This window comes from Pelodiscus sinensis, chromosome 5 (assembly GCF_052426305.1).
Source record: "Pelodiscus sinensis isolate ZL-2025 chromosome 5, ASM5242630v1, whole genome shotgun sequence".
NCBI lineage: Eukaryota > Metazoa > Chordata > Testudines > Trionychidae > Pelodiscus > Pelodiscus sinensis.
In genome coordinates, this window is record NC_143056.1 from 109442979 (window position 1) to 109462106 (window position 19128).

General features: G+C 40.3%; 1 protein-coding gene across 6 annotated transcripts in view; it reads right to left on the reverse strand.

Annotated features, from left to right (window-relative positions):
• Positions 1-19128, reverse strand: part of TUB (TUB bipartite transcription factor) — a 107437-nt gene that overhangs the window by 51031 nt on the left and 37278 nt on the right. For all 6 annotated transcript variants that reach the window (XM_075928011.2, XM_075928010.2, XM_075928008.2 and 3 more), the window contains exons 2-3: positions 8491-8542; positions 4902-5064 (exon numbers count right to left, since the gene is read on the reverse strand). In XM_075928011.2, the coding sequence (XP_075784126.2) occupies positions 4902-5064; positions 8491-8542 (215 nt within the window). The remainder of the gene's footprint in view (positions 1-4901; positions 5065-8490; positions 8543-19128) is intronic.

Genomic DNA, 19128 nt, shown 5'->3' on the forward strand with positions numbered 1-19128 from the left:
TAAAGTGCTACCAGACCATTTGTTGTTTTTATTACAAAATAAATTAGTGAATTTACCATGATTTAGTAAATCCTATAATAAAACAAATCTATTACTGCAATAAAAGCAAATATTGCAAGTATGTAAATATCAACTCCCCACTTTACTGTACTTAAACCAATGACAATATCCTGGAACACACATCAGATATTTGCAATACTTTAAATAGCCTGAAAAGTGTGATGTACATTGAAGAATTTTGTTATCACACATTTGGAGGAGCTCATATGTTTGCCAAATTCTAAAGAAAATTTAAAGCAATATATGATGTGAAGATACCTGAAAATAAGCCAGCAGACATGTTCCCGAATTACTAACAGGATTTTGGAAGTAAACATTTTAAATTAACTAGTACCAGTATGCCTTACAAGAGATATTAAATGGAAACAAACAGGGAGAAAGAAAAAAAGTAGTTAATAAACAGCCTTTTCTGGGCAGACATTCTTGTGAATTATTTTATTTTTTTAATTCTTCTATAATGAAGCAAATATAATGAGAAAAACAATATTGTTGAAAACTGTTAAGCAGTTATAATGATGAGTGTTTATCTGCAATGTTTTGAAACAAAAGGTAACATTGTAATTTATTCCAAACAGTAATAGGACTCAAAACTCCTCTTTCATATAAAGGCCCCATTTGTAGATCACCAGTCCACAAGTACTGCAGTTAAATACAAGCTTGATATTTCAGTAAGAGTTTAAAAAAGGGCAAAATGGGTCTAAAATGGTCCAGCCACAATGGCCATCTAATGTGGAAATAATACAGTTGCTGGACTGTTAGAGGTAGCTCAACTCAATATTCAAGGGGGGGAAATTATTTCAGTGTTGCCATTGTCCTTTACTAATTGCTTGGCTCAATTCAGCTCAATGGACTGGAACACTGATGTTAGAAGCCCTCACTGTGCCTGCAGTTTGCCTTTTCCTGACAGCTAATGTTACTTTCTGAAGTCATCCTGTAGTATTAATTGTTACCACTGCTAATATGGTAATTGAATGACAAATGAAAAACATCAAAATCTATCTGGGATTACAGATGGGCTCTGAACACACCACCTTTCACTCCTAGGCCAAAAGCAAATGGAGATTGAAAAATAATTATCAGCTACTCAGTGTTGAGTGACATATGCAAAAGGAGTTTTATGGTCTTGGTCCATTTTTTGAATTGAGAAATGTTCATCACACAATACACTGAGGCCTTGTCTACGCTTAAAAAAAAAGATTGCTGCCGCCATGATCCATCTTCAAGTGTTTGGTTTAGTGACTCTAGGTAAGACTCATTAAATCAAACTCAGGGGGAGCCCCCCGCTGGTGTCTGGTACTCCTCCTTCTGTGAGGAGTAAGGGAAACCAATGGGAGCGAGCAAATGCTACTGTCAGCCTTTCACTTAAAATGACTCTAGCTATGTAGAATACATAGCTGGAGTTGAGTACCTTAAGCCAAGCTGCTGGGTCTAGTGTAGACATGGCCTAAGGGTGCTAATGGGGACTTCCAGTGGCAGTTTTAACACACACCAAGAAATGAATGGGCAAAACAAACTGGTCTCTCTCCTCTCTGTTAAGAGTTACAGCACATCATTTTGTTAATATCTAGGGAAGCATACATGGCTACTGGCTATACTCTTTTTCATTCTTTGGGTAAAGAGTTTCAGAGCTGACATTCTAGTGCCTCACCAAAACTAGGTTCACTCATATATAATACTAGATGATTTACCCAGTGTTGCTTGAGTCCTTAACTCAATTTTTGTTTTTCTTCATTTAAATCATTGCTCTGGGGTGAGGCTGGAGATGATGGGTTCAATATGTCGGGCTGTCCTCGGGGAGAGAGGACTACTCCAGCCCTCTCTCACCACAGCTGCTTGGGGCCAGGTGAGAAGCACCTCTCCATGGCCGCTGCAGCTCCAATGGGCACAACCATGGGAGGGGTACATGTCCCCCAGCTGGGGCATGTCCAGGTTCATCTTCCTCCTGCACTCCCCAATCAGAGCGAGGAATGCAACAAACTGTGCACTTTCCCCTCACTCCCTGACAAAGGGAAACAGCCAGTAATGTTCCTGTATAAATCGGGGGCAGGAAGACTAGCCTGGGGGATGGGACGAGGCTCGTGGCTGGAGCAGTCCCTGGGAAGGGTAGCACACACCCCAACCAGACCCTTTCACCCTGCCTGGTAATTCTGTCTCTTTTCAGTATGGGTTTCTGTTAAGGAATCCCATTCTAGGCACATCTCATTTTCCTGGCATAACTAAACCTTGCTTTCAGTTATGATAAGGGGAAGATGCATACTGAATTTGGTGGTCCTAACTCTTAGCATTTAGGAGGAGTTCTTGAACATAAAGTCAAACAGACAGACAGAATCTCCTTTTAAAGTTATAGACTAACACGGCTACCCCTCTGAGATTTCTAGATAGACAGGGAGGCAGACTCTCTCAAATAGACAATAGAGGGACTAGCATTGCTCAGGTCCTTTACTGTAGTAATGGCTGTATTTTTTAATTAAAAGGAAAATGTACATGTGGGGTGGGGGTTGGGTGTGGGAGGAGGCTCAGGGCAAGGGACACTGGTAGCTGTGGGGGGCTCTGGCAAAAGGGTGGGGGTACAAGAGTCAGGGAAGGGGGATGTGAAGTATGTGGAGGGCCCAGGATAGGGGGTGTGTGCAGAAGTCAGGGCAGGGTTTTGGGTGGGGGAGCTGAGATCAGGAGGTGATGGGTGCTGGAGTTAGGGAAGGCAGTGATGGGGGCTCCAAGTAGAGGTTGAAGGTGAAGGAGTGAGGGCATGGGGCTGGGAGAGTTAGGGGTCTCAGAGCAGGGGGTGGAGGGTGCTGGAGTGAGAGCAGGAGGTGGGGCTCTTAGATCATAGGGTTCAGTGTGATGGGGTCAGGGCAGGGGGTGGGGGACTCGGGGCAGGGTGAGGGAGGTGGGGAGGGCCAGGGAAGTGGGCTGGGAGGTCATGGGAGGGAGCTTACCAGGACTAACTGTGGTGGCGAGGGTGGTATTGCTCTGGCAGTGGCTCCTCCCAGGGGGCTGAGGTTGCAGGAGCCAACCCCAGCCTCCAGCTGGCCCTCGCTTGCCCCTGTTTAATCAATTACCCAGTAAAACATAATGTTTAATCGGTTAACTACACAAATAGGATTTGACACCCCTACTCTAAATGCCATTTCCCAAATTATTTATGAAGATACTGAATAAAATTTTATACAGGACAGAACCCTCAATATGACTTTCCAGCTTGACTACTTCCAATTGGTTGTGTACCAATCTTATAGCAGGTTTTTCCAGGCTATATTTTCCTACTTTGCTTATGAGAAGATCACATGGGACTGTATCAGAAAAACCTTACTGAAGCTGAGATATTTTATAGATGTTGCTCCCCATTACCCACAAAGCTTGTTACCCTGTCAAAGAAGGTTGATTTGACATGATCTGTTCCTGACAGTTCCTGAGCACTTTATTATTTTCTAGGCATTTACAAACAGACTGACTAATTATTTTCTCCATTATCTTTCTGGCTATCAGTTAAGCTGTCTGGTCTATAATTCCCTGGATTGTCCCTATTCCCCTTTTTATACAGATGAACTGTATTTGCCCTTTTACAGTCATATGGGATCTTCCATTCTCCATGAGCTCTCAGAGAAAATCATTAATAGTTCAGAGACCTCTTCAGTCAGTTACTTAGTTTCTAGGAAGTATTTTGACAGGCCCTGCCAAATTGAAGACATGTAACTTGTCTAAGTAATTCTTACTTTACTCATTCTCTATTTTAGTTTAAGATTACATCCTAGTTACACAGCGGATTAGAGGTAATCATTCTGCAACACTCTGAAGAATTCCAACACCTGCTAAGGATTATTTATAAAAAGAAACTGAGAGAGAATGGATACGATGTGATAAGAAAGGCCAAATTCTGCCTTAAGAAACACAGTAGGTAACCTCACAGATGTCAGAAGGTGCAAGCCATTGTAGGATTTAGTATAGTATAAATAAGGATTTAATGACTGTTTGTGGGACGATGTCTGGTTTCTCTGGGCTGTAGCTGACTTGAAATCCGTGTTATTCAAGTTTGCAATAAAGGTAGCATATGGGTAATTGCTGTAGCGTATCATAAAATAACATTTCTTAGGACAAGATTTTGCCCCTCTGATTAGTTGTGCTGAGAAAGATGTAAAGGAAAGTTTTCTATCTCCAAAGAAAACATTTTCATAAAATTCTGCACAAAATCAACTTCCTAGACAGCATGGTGAAAAATTAGTCTCTTTTGAGATGTTTTTCTCTCCGATTAAGAGTGAAAATAATGTGGGGTTTTTTTTTCTTCATCTGAAATTGAATCTTTGTTGCTTCGACAGCTTTGAGAAGCATGGTTGTTAAAAGAGGTTTGCTATTCAAAACCCTATTTATAACTGATGCATTCTGGAACTTCTATGAATAAATTCCACAGAGAAGAAAAAAAACTTACCCACATTTTTGAGTGGCATGGAGACTCAAACCTGCATTTCTCCTAGCTCCTCTGAGTATTATAGTACACTACTGCATTTTACCTTTGGAGAAAAAAATCAAGAACCCTTTTCACATATTGAAATCAGATTCAAAGGGAGAACATGGAGATTACGGATTATTAAATGGAGAACAGCCAAGCAAGGAGTACACTGTCCAAAGTTTCCACTGTCAAAAAAGTTCATTTTAAAGTTATGATAGTGATTATTTTGGAATTCTGCATAGTTATTGTTATTTTCATCCCCAGACACAGCTGAGCTAAGCTTTCAAGTGCTCATTTAAAAAAGGTTATGTTCTTGTTCCCAAATTAATTTCCTTTTTCAAGAAAATAACAGGACTTTTAGCAGCAAACAGGCACTCAATAGATCACATCAAAATACCATGAAAAATGGTGCTGCTGTTGCTGTTAAGATATGATTCAACCAACGGCGCTTGTTCCTCTGAATGCTTCGTTTTGCGCGTTCTTGTACGGCTGTCTACGTTGGACTGAACCATTAGTGGCTCCTGACGTTTTTTTTTCTGCTTCTGTTCCAGCAGTGCTCGCTGGGGGAAATACAAAGAAAAATAATTTACTGTGAAATAAACGCCATATTTAGGGGAGTATATGTGCATATAGCTTCTGTTCTGTAAACTCCGCTTAACTGAATGTTATTTGGCTTCATACTGTAGAATTTCCAATGAATTGCAACAGACATCCTTACATATCCAGCAACGACAGTTTGTCTTGTGTGCTATTTTCAAGAGGCAAGAGCATAGTCTAAAAGGACACTGAGATGCCAGGCCATAGAATTGCTGCTAAAAGTACCAAACAGGTAAAATAGATGGTCTACTGGCTGCCAGCGCTGGATAAAAAGCAACATCTTTTGGAATGCCAACAGCGTGGGAGTACTGGCTGTGAACCAATACGATAACCAAGAGCATGAGGCATGAAAATACTGATTTATGTTTTTGTAAATCAAGAAAAAATAATCTGTAAACTCAAATCAAGTGACAAGACTGGACACAATCCCAATGGAACAATGATACATGCTGAATTTTAACTATACACTGTATTTTCAATTTAAATTCACATTTACAACAGGTGAAAAGCAGATATCACTGCTAGAAGGCAGGAGATTATCTTTGCGATTGCATGGGTCTCTCCCTTCAGATGTTTCTAAATTTAGAATGTGATGGGTGCCAACGTACACTTATGAGGTACCACTATCACAAGCAGTCGGAACAGCCTCAAGAACGAGATGGGCTTAGCGGGGTTTAATTTTGGTAACCCAATGTATTATTTGTCCCCTTCCTCTAAACTGAGCTGTTAGTACATGGGTTGTCTTTTGCTATTTATAACAGCATGGAGTGAAATCAAAAGGGCTGGGTTAAAATAGAGGAATACCCACAGAGGATCAGTTTCCAACAGCCTTCCCTTATGCTGAGTACTACTTTACTCCACTAATGCGGCACTGCTACTCAACATGAATTAGAGGTTACAGTCTAACTCATACGCAACATGAGAGACAAGGTGGGTGATCCTTGCTGAGAGAGACAAGCTTTGGAGCTACACAGAACTCTTCAGGCCTGGAAAAGGTACTAAGCATGTCACAGCTAAAATACAGACAATGGATAAGTCTCATGGGGTAGCCGTTTTAGTCTCTATCTGCAAAAACAACATCATTCAGTTTAGCATAAGTAGTTAACACATATTATAAGGAAATATTCAAGGTGAAATAGCCCATGAACACCACTGGAGCTATAGGAAAATGAGAGAGGTTAGTGGGCTACTGAATGTTGTAATAAACCATAAATCCAGTGTCTTTATTAAGACCTGGATTTTTAGTGTCTAGCAAAGATATGAATTTAATTTCCCAGAGATGTTAACAGGCCAATTCACCTTCAATCATCCCTTATAACATGGGTTAACTACTTATGCTAAATAATCTGATTCACCTGACATTTATCTGTGACACTCCAAGTATCTTTCCTAAGCCTGAAGAAATGCTCGGTGTAGCTCGAAAGCTGGTCTCTTCCACCATGGAAGTGGGTCCAATAAAAGATATCACCTTCCCCAGCTTGTCTCTCTAATATCCTGGGAATGGGATGGCTATAACAACACTGCAATCAGAGACAAGATGGCACATACAACAAGTATTTAATATTGAAGTGGGGCATACATTGAAGGAACTATGATGGGTATGGCATGGACATTACAATGGAAGCAAATGGAACAGAAGTTCAAAGCTAATGAATAAGGCCTCGTCAACACTACCAAATTTTGATGCCAAAAACTGCCGTTTGGCAACAAAACAGCGAGAACATGCGCATTGCAGTACAACATTTGAGGGGGAAAACGCCCAGTTTTGGCGACAAAAAATTTCCACCTTCTGAGAGACTTTTTTCTCTTCCCCTCTTTATTATCCACAAAGAGCCTGTGTAGACACTGCTGTTTGTTTTCTCAACAGAACTGGCTTCAGCCAGCATCCCACAATGCCCGCCCTGATAGCTCACCTCAGTGTTTTGATCTCTGCTGCCGTGCAGGCATGTGCCCCTGCTCTATCTCAGCTCTGGGAAGTATCTAACAGCTGAATGAGCTGCTCTGTTTGGGGAATACACAAAGAACAAATCATTGGAGTGCTCCTGCTCTGCCCTGCACTAGGAGCACAGCAGCAGGCAGACTTGCTGTGCGGGGCAAGAGACAGGTTGCCATGTTGCTTCGACAAATCTCAGCCTGGCGAGCTCACAGGGCTACTCATGAGGCTGTGGGAGAACTCAGGGGGAATCCCAATATGCTAGGCAATCAGCTCTGTCTTCTCACATTTCTGCACTGTGGGATACATATACCCATGTACGGCTCACATGGTCGATGTTGGTGCTTCTGCTATGGACATGACCTATCGACAAGGAGCAAGTGTGAACATCATTTAGGGATTTTTGTATTGACGACTTTTGGGTTTCTACATAAGTTTTGTTAATAAAACTTGGTAGTGTAGACAGGCCTCAGAGCATGTTGTAAGGGAGCCAGAGGCATTTGGAAAGAGGGTAAATTAAAGATAAGGAGTGAAACTCTAATTCCACTGAAGCCAATGGTAACATTCCCTTTGACCACAGTGGTTATATATATACTGCAATTAAAAACTCTCAGTTGGCCTTAGCCTCAGGCTCACAGGGCTCAGGCTAAGGTACTGTTGAACTATGATGTAGGAATAAAGAGAAATATTTTGAAAACTACGTGTTAATTCTCAGCTGGTTAATGCCCCTGCTATTAACCTTATGTTTTTCCATTTGTTTTTTTTCTAGTCTGCCAAAAGGAACAGTACATTCTAAAACAAAACACAGGACTATGTAGCACTTTAAAGACTAACAAGATGGTTTATTAGATGATGAGCTTTCGTGGGCCAGACCCACTTCCTCAGATCAAATAGTGGAAGAAAATAGTCACAACCATATATACCAAAGGATACAATTAAAAAAACGAACACATATAAATACATTTTTTAATTGCATCCTTTGGCATATATGGTTGTGACTATTTTCTTCCACTATTTGATCTGAGGAAGTGGGTCTGGCCCACGAAAGCTCATCATCTAATAAACCATCTTGTTAGTCTTTAAAGTGCTACATAGTCCTGTATTTTGTTTCAGCTACACGGCTGAAACACGGCTACATTTCTATCACTATAGTACATTCTAAGTCATCATAATGCACCTCTAAGTCAACAAAAATGAAAACCACTCAAATCACTATAATAAGAAAAAGTTAACACTAATTATAATCTTCACAATCCTTTACTTTCCACCACTTATGCATGTATAGCACACTCCTGGAAGGTCACAGAACTAATATTTCAAGATGTAATTTTCTGGTAGGATACCTTGATCAGCCTTGTGTGTCAATGAAAGGAGGTCTCCATATCCCACGATAATTCAGTTAAGCAAGCCCTACTTGAAAAAGGAAATAGGCCGAAAGCAGACTCCAAGATCTTACCTGTCTGTCAAGCTTCTGTTGACGCAGATTGCTGCCTTCATCATCTAAAACACTGCAAAGACAAAGAGAATTCATTAGAAAATATGTGTCAGTCAACAGAACACCAAGTTGCAATTACTGGAGCTGTACCTTATTTAGGCAAAGCTCCCACAACGGTCCATGGAAGTGTTGCCTAACTAAAATTGCACAAGTAGTCTCAAGAAAATTAAATGCAACTCATGAAATATAAATAAAGTTCTGTGTGTAATGACTACATGCTCTAAAGTTTAGACTCAACCAGATCATAAAGGAACACAAATCTATCGCGTTTCAGAAGGGTCCTATGCCCTCAGTACAAAATACTTTGTTCTCCCTAACCTTCCAATAAAAATACTGGCATGCACAGCAGTGGTATTGGAATGTAAATTTTTATATAAAGCACATAACATGGTAATGAGTTTCAGGAGCAGTTTAGCAAATCATCAGTATTTAAAACTGGTTTGAGAAAATAAATGGTATAAGTTTCTCCAGGGTGAGAACCGGAACTGTTTCCCTCCTGAAAAAATCAGAAGAATTATATTTACAAGAGATTCTAATTTAGTGTCTGCACTCAAAAAATCAGAGATCTGCAATACAAACATTATTGTATTCTACCAATTACTATAATTTTCTCTCTGATTCTAGGTGATTGTATATTGTTGCTGGTTTGGAGATTAGCTCATGCCAGATTCAGTCTTTTTATTAATTAGATGTTGGATGGAAATAAGAGACAGAAACCTTTGCAATACATTTGATAACATGACTAAATCCACCTTACTTTGAGGGGAACAAATTCTACATGCTGTAACAATATTATCACTAAATATGTAAAGTACGTAAATAAATTCATAGATTTAATTAAGCAAGTGAATATAGACTACCAAAAGATATAAATATAACATACTTCAATATTAACTACATTAATCTGACTTCCACTTATCATAGTGGCAGGCAACCTGTGACTCATTGGAGTTCTATGTGTAACCACCAGACATTGTGTTTATTGTTACCCACGTGCAGGGTTGCCAGATTTCACCGGTTTCCCTCCATGCAGGTTTTTTTTTCCCTACTGGGTTTTACTGACATGACACACACTTAAAGCAAGAACACATGACGTCAGGTGCATGCTGATTGCACACAATGTTGACTGTGAGAGAAGTGTGCTCCCACTGCATCCAATCAAAGTGCTGCTACGGTGCAATCAGCACACCCCACAAATTCTAAGTACGCAAGTGCAGCTGGCAAATTACTCCCGTCCCAGGAGACCATCTTGGTTGAGACAATCTTGCAGCCCATTGAGATGACTGATGGGCACTCTTGCAGCTTGCTCACTAGCCTAAGTTGCCCTTTGCTGGCTAGTAACAACAAAAAGTGGGCTGTGCCCATGAAAGCTCATGATGCCATCTACATGTTTTGTTAGTCTATAAAGTGCTACCAGACCATTTGCTTGCTGTTTTTAACAAAAAATGTGTATCCCATGTTGGTACCCTTGACAACTGCAAGCACAGAACAAGAGAGACAGAAATGGTTTCTGCACTTACACCTATTTCAAAATAACTGAAACATAACATAATATTATTTCAGCACCCTCTGTGATCATTAACTTGGTTGCAGGCAGCATGGTGTAGAGTTAAGTGGGAAACCTGAACACAGGAACAACCACTGGAGTTCTCACCCTCCAGAAAATAAAGAAAAAAAGACATGTGAGGAAGCATGTAGCATAACATCAGCGTTTTACAAGTTCTGCAGCAGGCATCATTATATCTATCTTATGAAAGGCTAATGCTAAAGGATGCACAATGAAACGAGTTTCACAATGGGAATTGGAATTGTGCTTTAGAAAAATTACAGACGTAAAAGTTTGTAGTCTTTGGGGGAGCTAATTCTAGCTGTGTTGCATTTAGGATAGCACTTGCCAAAAGCCTATGCAGCATTCCAAGCAATGAAGAGATAAATGGTTTGAATTTCAAAGCTTGTACCCAAGTTACAGTAATAAAAAGTGGCCTCTAAAAAGTCTTTACTCATCTATGCCACCAGCTATGCTACCATTAAGTTCTCCTCAGAGTATCTAACTTTGAAAAGTCAAAGGCAAGACAGAGGCACTGGGCTGGACCCCAGGCACCTAAGTGAACTTTATCACACTTGCAAATTTTGAGTGGGTGTCAGCTGGGACCATTTGATCTGAGGTGTACCTGGGCAGATTCAGTCACATCTGAATCCTATTTGAAACTTTTACTCATAGACACGTCGGTACTTCATCACCCACCAGCAGTCAAACTCCCTCCTCTTCCCCCAATACCCCCTGTCTGCCAGCAGCCCCACTGATCAACTATTTCCCCTCTGGCCCAGTGCCTCCCGCCTGCCACAATCAGCTGTTCTATGGCATACTATGTTCTATGGTGCTGGGGAAGAGAGGGGAGAAGTGGGGATGTGGCATTCTTAGAGCAGGAGATGAAACTGGGCAGGAAGAGGTGGGGTGGGGATGGCATTGGGGGGAGGGGAGGAAAAGACGACGGAAAGGCCTGGGAGAAGGGGGAGGCCTTGAGGTGCAAGGGGGGCTCAAGCTCCCCTGGGGCCTGGAGGAAGCTGGCGCCTGTGCTTTTACTGCTTCATTTCGCAAAAGACAACACCCTGAAGGATACAGAGTTGTGGGTGTGAGAAAAAAGAAATGTGTTTTATTTCTTTAGTGAAGATTGTGCGAGACCCGTAAGGAAATGTGTCTGAGTAAACAGGGCACCAGGCAGAGAATTCATTTTGTGAATCTGTGCGGTAGAGCATATGTTTCGGACATACAAAATTGCACTGTTGCTGTGAAACAGGCTAAAAGAGTCTGGCACGTCAAACACATCACAGTAATGTGTCATCTGTGGTTGTCAAATTCTAAAATAGCTTTAGGATCCCTGGCAAGAGGACCCTTCCTACCACTAACCAAAAACTCTGAAGGTATTAGTCACTTAGCTATGTCAACTGTATAGATCAGTTTCTTACTCTCACTTATGAAACACTGACAGCACACCCAGCCTGGGACAAGACACACAAGATAACTTTGAAACAAAAAAACAGGACTATGTAGCACTTTAAAGACTAACAAGATGGTTTATTGGGTGATGAGCTAATAAACCATCCTGTTAGTCTTTGAAGTGCTACATAGTCCTGTTTTTTGTTTCAGCTAGACCAGATTATCACAGCTACATTTCTATTAAGATAACTTCGAGTGAGAGTCTGTGCAGTGCTTCCAAAAGGCACAACACAAAACTTGCAGCCCTGAGGCTGAAAGGGGAAAGATTGCATTAAGCCACATATGACCTCTCAACTCATGGTACTGCCCCAAATCCCAATAATACAAAATGCTATAGCTCAACACTCTCCTAGTTCTCATATGCCCCTAGCATGCACCCCTAACCTCTTCCAGGGCTTGTACTTGAGACCGTATCAGATACAGTTAGTTTGTTGGGTGGAGTTCTGTTGTCTCTGGCCCCAGGACTTTTATAACCCCTGTACATTGCACAGGACTGTAGAGTGGCCATAGCAGGGATGAAAATGTCATCCATGTCCCTGTCCTAGGGAGTTTATGATCTTGGCATTGTTCTCAAAAGAATCATGCAATGTATTTGTTTTCCAAAAGACACTGAGCACCAACAGCAAAGTTTGCTGTCCTTTTGCAACAAAAGGCCTACAACAGATAATAATTTGTACTTAGAATCTTTCTTTTGAGAAACTCAGAGCACATTAGGAAAAATACATAAACATTATCCCCAAGTTACAAATTGTCTGCATTGTCCTGAATATTTATCTTTCCTCATGCTACACAACCCCAGTTACATTTCTGGCCAGATGACATTAGTGAAATGCGAGTATCAATCATTCCTTGTGCATGAACTTAAAAATCCCCTTTTGAGAATTAAACCAAGTATTTAACAATTAGTTAACAGTCCAGAATTTTAGAACAGCACAGGCAACAATGCACAGGGAGAGGCCCAAAGACGGTAAGTAATATGAACAGTCATGTCATTGGCAGAATTCACATCATCTCCTGCATTATACATTAGACCATTCTGCCTGTCTCAGATATTAGAGCAAATGAGCAACAGACTTCATCATATACCTTTCCATATAAACAGTTGAATTATTATTGCAAGACATTATGTTCCAGGAATATCGTGGTTTGTCTGTGATGCTAAGTGTTGTACCACAGATATGGTAGCTAAACACCCATGATCTAACTTTGGATTTTCTACAGCGCATGTCATCATAATATCCCAGCATGGCCTAGTGGCCAGAACAGAGGAGTAGATAGCTGGCCTCCTTAATTCCACACTCAACTTTAGCTATGATTCATTGGTTTAAACGGGCTAAATCCAGATTTTGTGTAAACACGAGTGACTCCTACAGAAGTCTGGTCCCAAACCTACAGTCTTAAAAATGATAGTTTAAATTACATAGTATATGGGAAGTGGTCAGAAAACAGATATAATTTTCACTGATTTAGCATGCAATGCATTCAAAGCAACTGCCTTACATGCTGAATGGAGCCCAAAGTAATGGATCTCCAGACAGGTTTTGTGACTATCAAGCTTTTTAAGACACCTCTCCATACCCTCTTCCTGTTGGATGAGATTATTTTTAGAATCTCTAAGAATATGCAGCCACAGCTGGGACTGAGATCTGTTTGCCAACAACTTATATAGCTCTTTTGCTTCTTCTATAGACACTTCTCTATGGCCTGATGACTATTTTCTAAATTTCTGGGCTGTTTTTCACATTTCTTGTATAAATAAGTGTAAACTGCAAGCCTTGTCCCTTGGGTGTTTAAACTTCAAACCATCTCATTTAAACTGACCACGGAACATCTTCTGTGCAAACAAGTCCTGTTGGAATGTGAACATGCCAGCCTCCTCTTGGCCACTCAGCTTATGGTCTGTGAAATGTGGACTGGAATACATCTCTCCCACCCTCCTTTCAAAGGGGCAACATGAGGCTTAAAGTTTAGGAAGCACTCTGGAGAGCTAAATATGACAGATTTAAACTGAGCGTACTAAAAAATTATTTCCATTAAAGAATTCCTACTGCTCATTTTCAGACAATTCTCAACACTACAAGACATCATTTAGACATTGCCTGGGCTAGGATTTAAAAGTGCAATGTTAGAATACATTAGCTGAGTTCTAATTAACAAGGTGACACTAGAATTTTCAAATATGCAGCGAATACAGGCAGTCCCCGGGTTACGTACAAGATAGGGACTGTAGGTTTGTTCTTAAGTTGAATTTGTATGTAAGTCGGAACTGGTACATATTGTAGGGGAAACTCTAGCCAAACATTTCTCCAGAGCGCACTTTTATTCTCCCACACCTCACTTCCCTCAGTCCTTTATTCTCAAGCTGAGGTGTCTGCTGAGAAAAGCCGCTCCGCGTCTCCCTGGTCTGCCTATATCTCAGATATTGAAGCCTTCAAATACTTTGAAGACCCTAAGATGCAGAGAATCCTCCAGCTGTGATCTGTACCCCATGCTACAGAGGAAGGCGAAAAACCTCCAGGGCCTCTGCCAATCTACCCTGGAGGAAAATTCCTTCCCGACCCCAAATATGGCAATCAGCTAAACCCTGAGCAATGTGTATCATTCTGTATCACACCTTTAAATCCTTCCTAATTAGACCAGAGGGTTTCATTCTTAAATACAGAATGCCAACAACAGTGCCTCGGGGTGTATCGTGCCCTCACTTCTGGGTATCCCCCAAAGAAGTCAATGATAAAAATTAGGGTAGAATTTAGCCTTTGGGGTTTTACTGTTATATTAGTAGGTCACCATCAGCTGGAAATATAGTGACCAATTATTATTTTCTAAGAGACAGCTGTTACCCCAGGAGCAAATGGCCAATGACTCCTATTTCATATCCCAAACTCCCCACAGGAGAAATTTTAAGGAGGTGTAATGAGCCACCAGATATGCCATTAAAAGGACATGTGGCATCTTAAAAACAGGTTTCTGGTGCCTGGTTAACTCTGGTCGTACTTTGCTATACTGCCCTAAAATGCCTGCATGAAAATCCTGGGACGTGATCTCTTGCCAGCACTGAAGTGACTTTTGACAGATATAGATGAAAACCCACTATAAAGAGTTAGCAGAAGATCTTCCACAACACTTGGCATTCCTGGTATACAGATGCCCTGGTCCTGAGTATCAAACTACAAAGGATTCTTTTCACACCATTTTATAGGAAACAAGAAAGTTCAGAAGCCCTGGTAGCATTTTCTTCCTTCCCAACCTGTGGGAGATGAATGGTCCATTAGAAACATCTTCCAGTTCCCTCTGCAGACAGAGGAAATACAAAAGTTTCATATTCTCCCTCCCTTCGTTACATACAGAGGACACAGTGGTAGCACTAACAGAGAAGGTCTGTGATTAATACAATGGCCAAACTGATGGAAATATTGTGGTGGGGCTACTTAGGGACAGTAGCTGCACATACAGAGGCAGGTTACTAGATTAAATCTAGCTGCACCTTTGACATACAAGTCAGAAAATCCTCAGCCACACAAATACACTCAGATATAGTAAGTCTTAATTAGGTACAAATTATTACAATAATTACATATATTAAAAAGTTGCAAACCATAAGGAAAATTAGAACAAGAACATGACAATCGACTATTTCAATTTTGATTAAGCAGCCCATATTGGTAGCTGGTTTTGCTAGATCCTGAACACAGTCTATTAGAAAAGGCAGTTACGTGGTGTGTAAAGTATCGAAAGATTTATTGCAGTTTTGCTCCCATACAGTTCTAATTCAAGTAAGTTAAAGATTTAGCATTTATGCAGGTTAGAGAATTTTCCACACAGGATCTATCCTTTACTTCTAACTCAGGTAAATTCTTTGTTCAGGTCAGCAGGTATATGCCTTGTAGAGGACTCAAGATCAGGCAGATAATTCAATATTTGAGAGATCTGTGATAAAGATCTGATTCAAACCCTACTGAAGCCAGTGAGAATCTATTAATTGACTTTACTGAGCACTGGCTCAAGCCCTAAATTTAAACATGGATGACCTCCTATTTTAAATGAGTAATTTAATGTTAATATTTTCCTCCTCTTTCACCATGCTTGATTTACCATCTTTCATTTTAATCTTTCACCAAACTACTGAGGCTGGTATCGCTTCTTCAGCAATGCATGATACAAATGCCTCAACGCAACCTAGACAAAATTCACATTTTTTAAGTTCTGTATAATAATGAAAATAAACCAAAAAAAATCAATGATAATAATTTTAATATGTGTAGAGTCTTCTTTACAGGCAGTATTCCAACATCTGAAAAATGCCCCAAACAAGATTTGTAAGAAGCCGGTACTTTGTAAGAGCCAGATTTTAGCTAATATACAATGGAAGCTTTAATACAGACTACAACAAAAATTCCTTCAATTTGCAACTTGGAGCATAGAGTCAAGAGGTTCAGTAAATAAACCTCTCACTACATTTATTTGTAATTTTACACAGCTGGATTTCAATTTAATGTAAAACTGCAGTGTCTTGATGCAAGTAATATATTTCGCAGTAGTTAATTTTCAACTTCTGCTCACAAAATGTCTCTTTAAATGTGCAAATTGTTCCTATTTCAGTAAGTCCCCGCAAGGAAAAAAACCAAATGACAAATGTATTTTATTAGAAAGTGCAAAATGAATGTATTTAGTAACTATTCAAAGTGAAGATATCTTTTAAAAAGAAAGCAGCTGTGAAAAGGTTTTTCCTTCTGGGCTTTGCATCTGCTCCACTCACTGAAAGGAGTATTTCCAGTGAAACAGGTTTACAAGCACCAGACCTATAACTTGCCTGTGTAGCCATGCTGTCAAGAGATGCACAAATTGCAAAGACAAATGCCCCCATTCAGACAAGCAAATACACTAAGGCTGCGTCCAGACTAGCATGATTTTCCGCAAATGCTTTTAACGGAAAAACTTTTCCGTTAAAAGCATTTGCGGAAAAGAGCGTCTAGATTGGCATGGACGCTTTTGTGCAAAAGCACTTTTAGTGGAAAAGCGTCCGTGCCAATCTAGACACGGTTTTGCGCAAGAAAGCCCCAATCGCCATTTTCGCCATCAGGGCTTTTTTGCGCAAAACAGTTTTTACCTGTCTACACTGGCCCTCTTGTGCAAAAGCATTTGCACAAGAGGGCTTATCCCTGTGCGGGAGCATCATAGTATTTGCGCAAGAACACCAACAATCTTACATTAGATCATCAGTGTTCTTGCGCAAATTCAAGCGGCCAGTGTAGACAGCTGGCAAGTTTTTCTGCAAAAGCATGTGCTTTTGCGGAAAAACTTGCCAGACTAGACGCAGCCTAAGTATACGGTACTTCACACACAAACTGTCAACTTTGAATTTCCCATTTTTCAAATATTACAATTAATTATTTTCACTGCAGTAGCACCTAAATGTGCCAAGAAAATGAGAGTGCCATTGTCTTAGGCTCAGTATCAGACATGGGTCTGAAAAAGTAAATATTACTCCCATTTTCCAGATGGGAGCAGAAGCAAAAATAAATTAAGTGGTGCACAGTTTTACATTTTTTCAGGGCAAAATAAGAAAGGACTTAGTATGACAAATACCAATACAAATAACATACAGACCCATACTAGAGAGAAAAAGAGCAAGTACTAAGGGTACATTTGAGCTACGCAAATTGCATAGCTTATTTCAAGTCAATTTCAAAATAGCTTATTTCAAAATTTGGTGCTATCTACACAGCACTTATTTTGAAATAAATCGCTATTCCGAAACATCTCTTACTCCTTGTGGAATGAGGCTTACAGGGACATCAGAATAGCGAGCCCATTATATTTTGAAATAACGGGTATGCTCAAAAGACGTGGAATAGGCTGCAGTGTAGACATAGCCTAAGAGTTCTTAAATCTTACTGTTTGGAGTTTATCTGTATTTTGGGAAAAAAGTAAACACAAAGATGAATAACAGAAGTAGAAGTTCTTTGATCAAGGTGGACTTGAAGGACAAGAGTTGATAGTAATTTAAGCAGCTACTTAAAACGTTCAGAGTCCTATCCAAAATATCAATGGTATGTGTTTCTTTTCTAATATTAAATAAATAACTACAAACCTATGGAATGGCAACATTTGGCTTACTGTACTTGTTTCCATGACATTCCCCCAATTACATTTTAATAGTTTGGTGACAAGTTCTTCACTTCATTAAATAGATAGTGATAAAATCTAGATAAGCATTACCATACAGAGCTTAGCAGAAAGCTTTCCAGCAGCACCACTGACCTGCATTTACTTCCTCTGCAGAAGTCCGGCTACAAGTTCGGGGAACTCTCACACCGTATGTGCGCTCCACAGTGACTGCCAGATAATTAGCTCCTCCAAGCAAATTAAATTAAGTAAGTTCCCAAGCCAATCAAGCTCAGAAGGCTATGAAAAAGCTTGGATGCTAAAAGCCCCCACATAATGTATCGACTGTACTCTGATGCAGCCTGTATACTGTAGCCCCCTAGAAGTCACTTGGCAGAACATTAGTGGTCCTCATGACTATGTTGCATAAATTCTGTAATTAGGGAGTCCTTTTAGTTGGATACATTTCTTTTAATGTATGTGAGAATCAATTCAGGCTGGGTTATTCACCAGGACCCTCAAATCCGAGAGTAGTTGCTCTATCCCTTGATCTAAGGAAGAGTCTCCATTAACCATCTCTTATAGTAGGATGGGAGACTTCTCTTTTGAGGCCTATAAGTACCAAAGAGAAAGCAGGAATCCAGTCTTCTGCTAGTGCCAGGAACTGTAATGAAGGGCTGCACTCCCATGTATAAATGTTTTTCTTAACCCACAGGACCAACTTCCAAGTAGACTGACTAGGATTTCATTGTCCTTTTCAATTTTTAGTTCACACCACAAATAAAGGCACTGTTGTAAAGGAGCACAGCATAATCATTTCTAGTGCAGCTGTTCCACGGACCTCCAAAAAGACCCAAAGAGATGAAACTGGAGGAGGACAAAAGGGAGGGGCAGAAATAAATATGCTGATAGCTACCTTGCATGTATAATCTTTGCATCAGAATTATCAGCACCAATTCAGCGGGTAAATACAAGTAAATGAAGAAGAGAGAACAATGTATTAATGTGCAAAGAATTATTCCAGGCCCATGGGCTAGAACCAGAGACTGGATTTGCTGTTGTACTAATAGTTACAGATGCAAGTATTCTTAAAAACAAAAAAACTGGAGGGCACAATCATTTAAAAATCACCATCATACCATTCCTAGAAGGCTCCGTAAATGTTCTGTTTGAAGTGCTAGCACAAGAGTGGCTTATCTGAATATTCATTGTTCAGTCTATAATTCAGAGTCATAATTTGAACTCCAACATTCCAGTATTTGTGGATTAGGATTACTCTGGGAATTCTATACTTTAAAACAGTCGATATACAGTAGGGTTTGGGGGGAGGGTCTGGTGGTGGTATTTTCCTTCCTCCGCCACCACAAGCAATAATAATGGCCTTTAGCAACACCACTTTCTGGAAATCACACAGCACACAGAGCTGAAATGTCAACATTTTGACTCAGATACATTTCCCTGCATTTCACACAGCCAATGGATTTAACTAAAGAAAA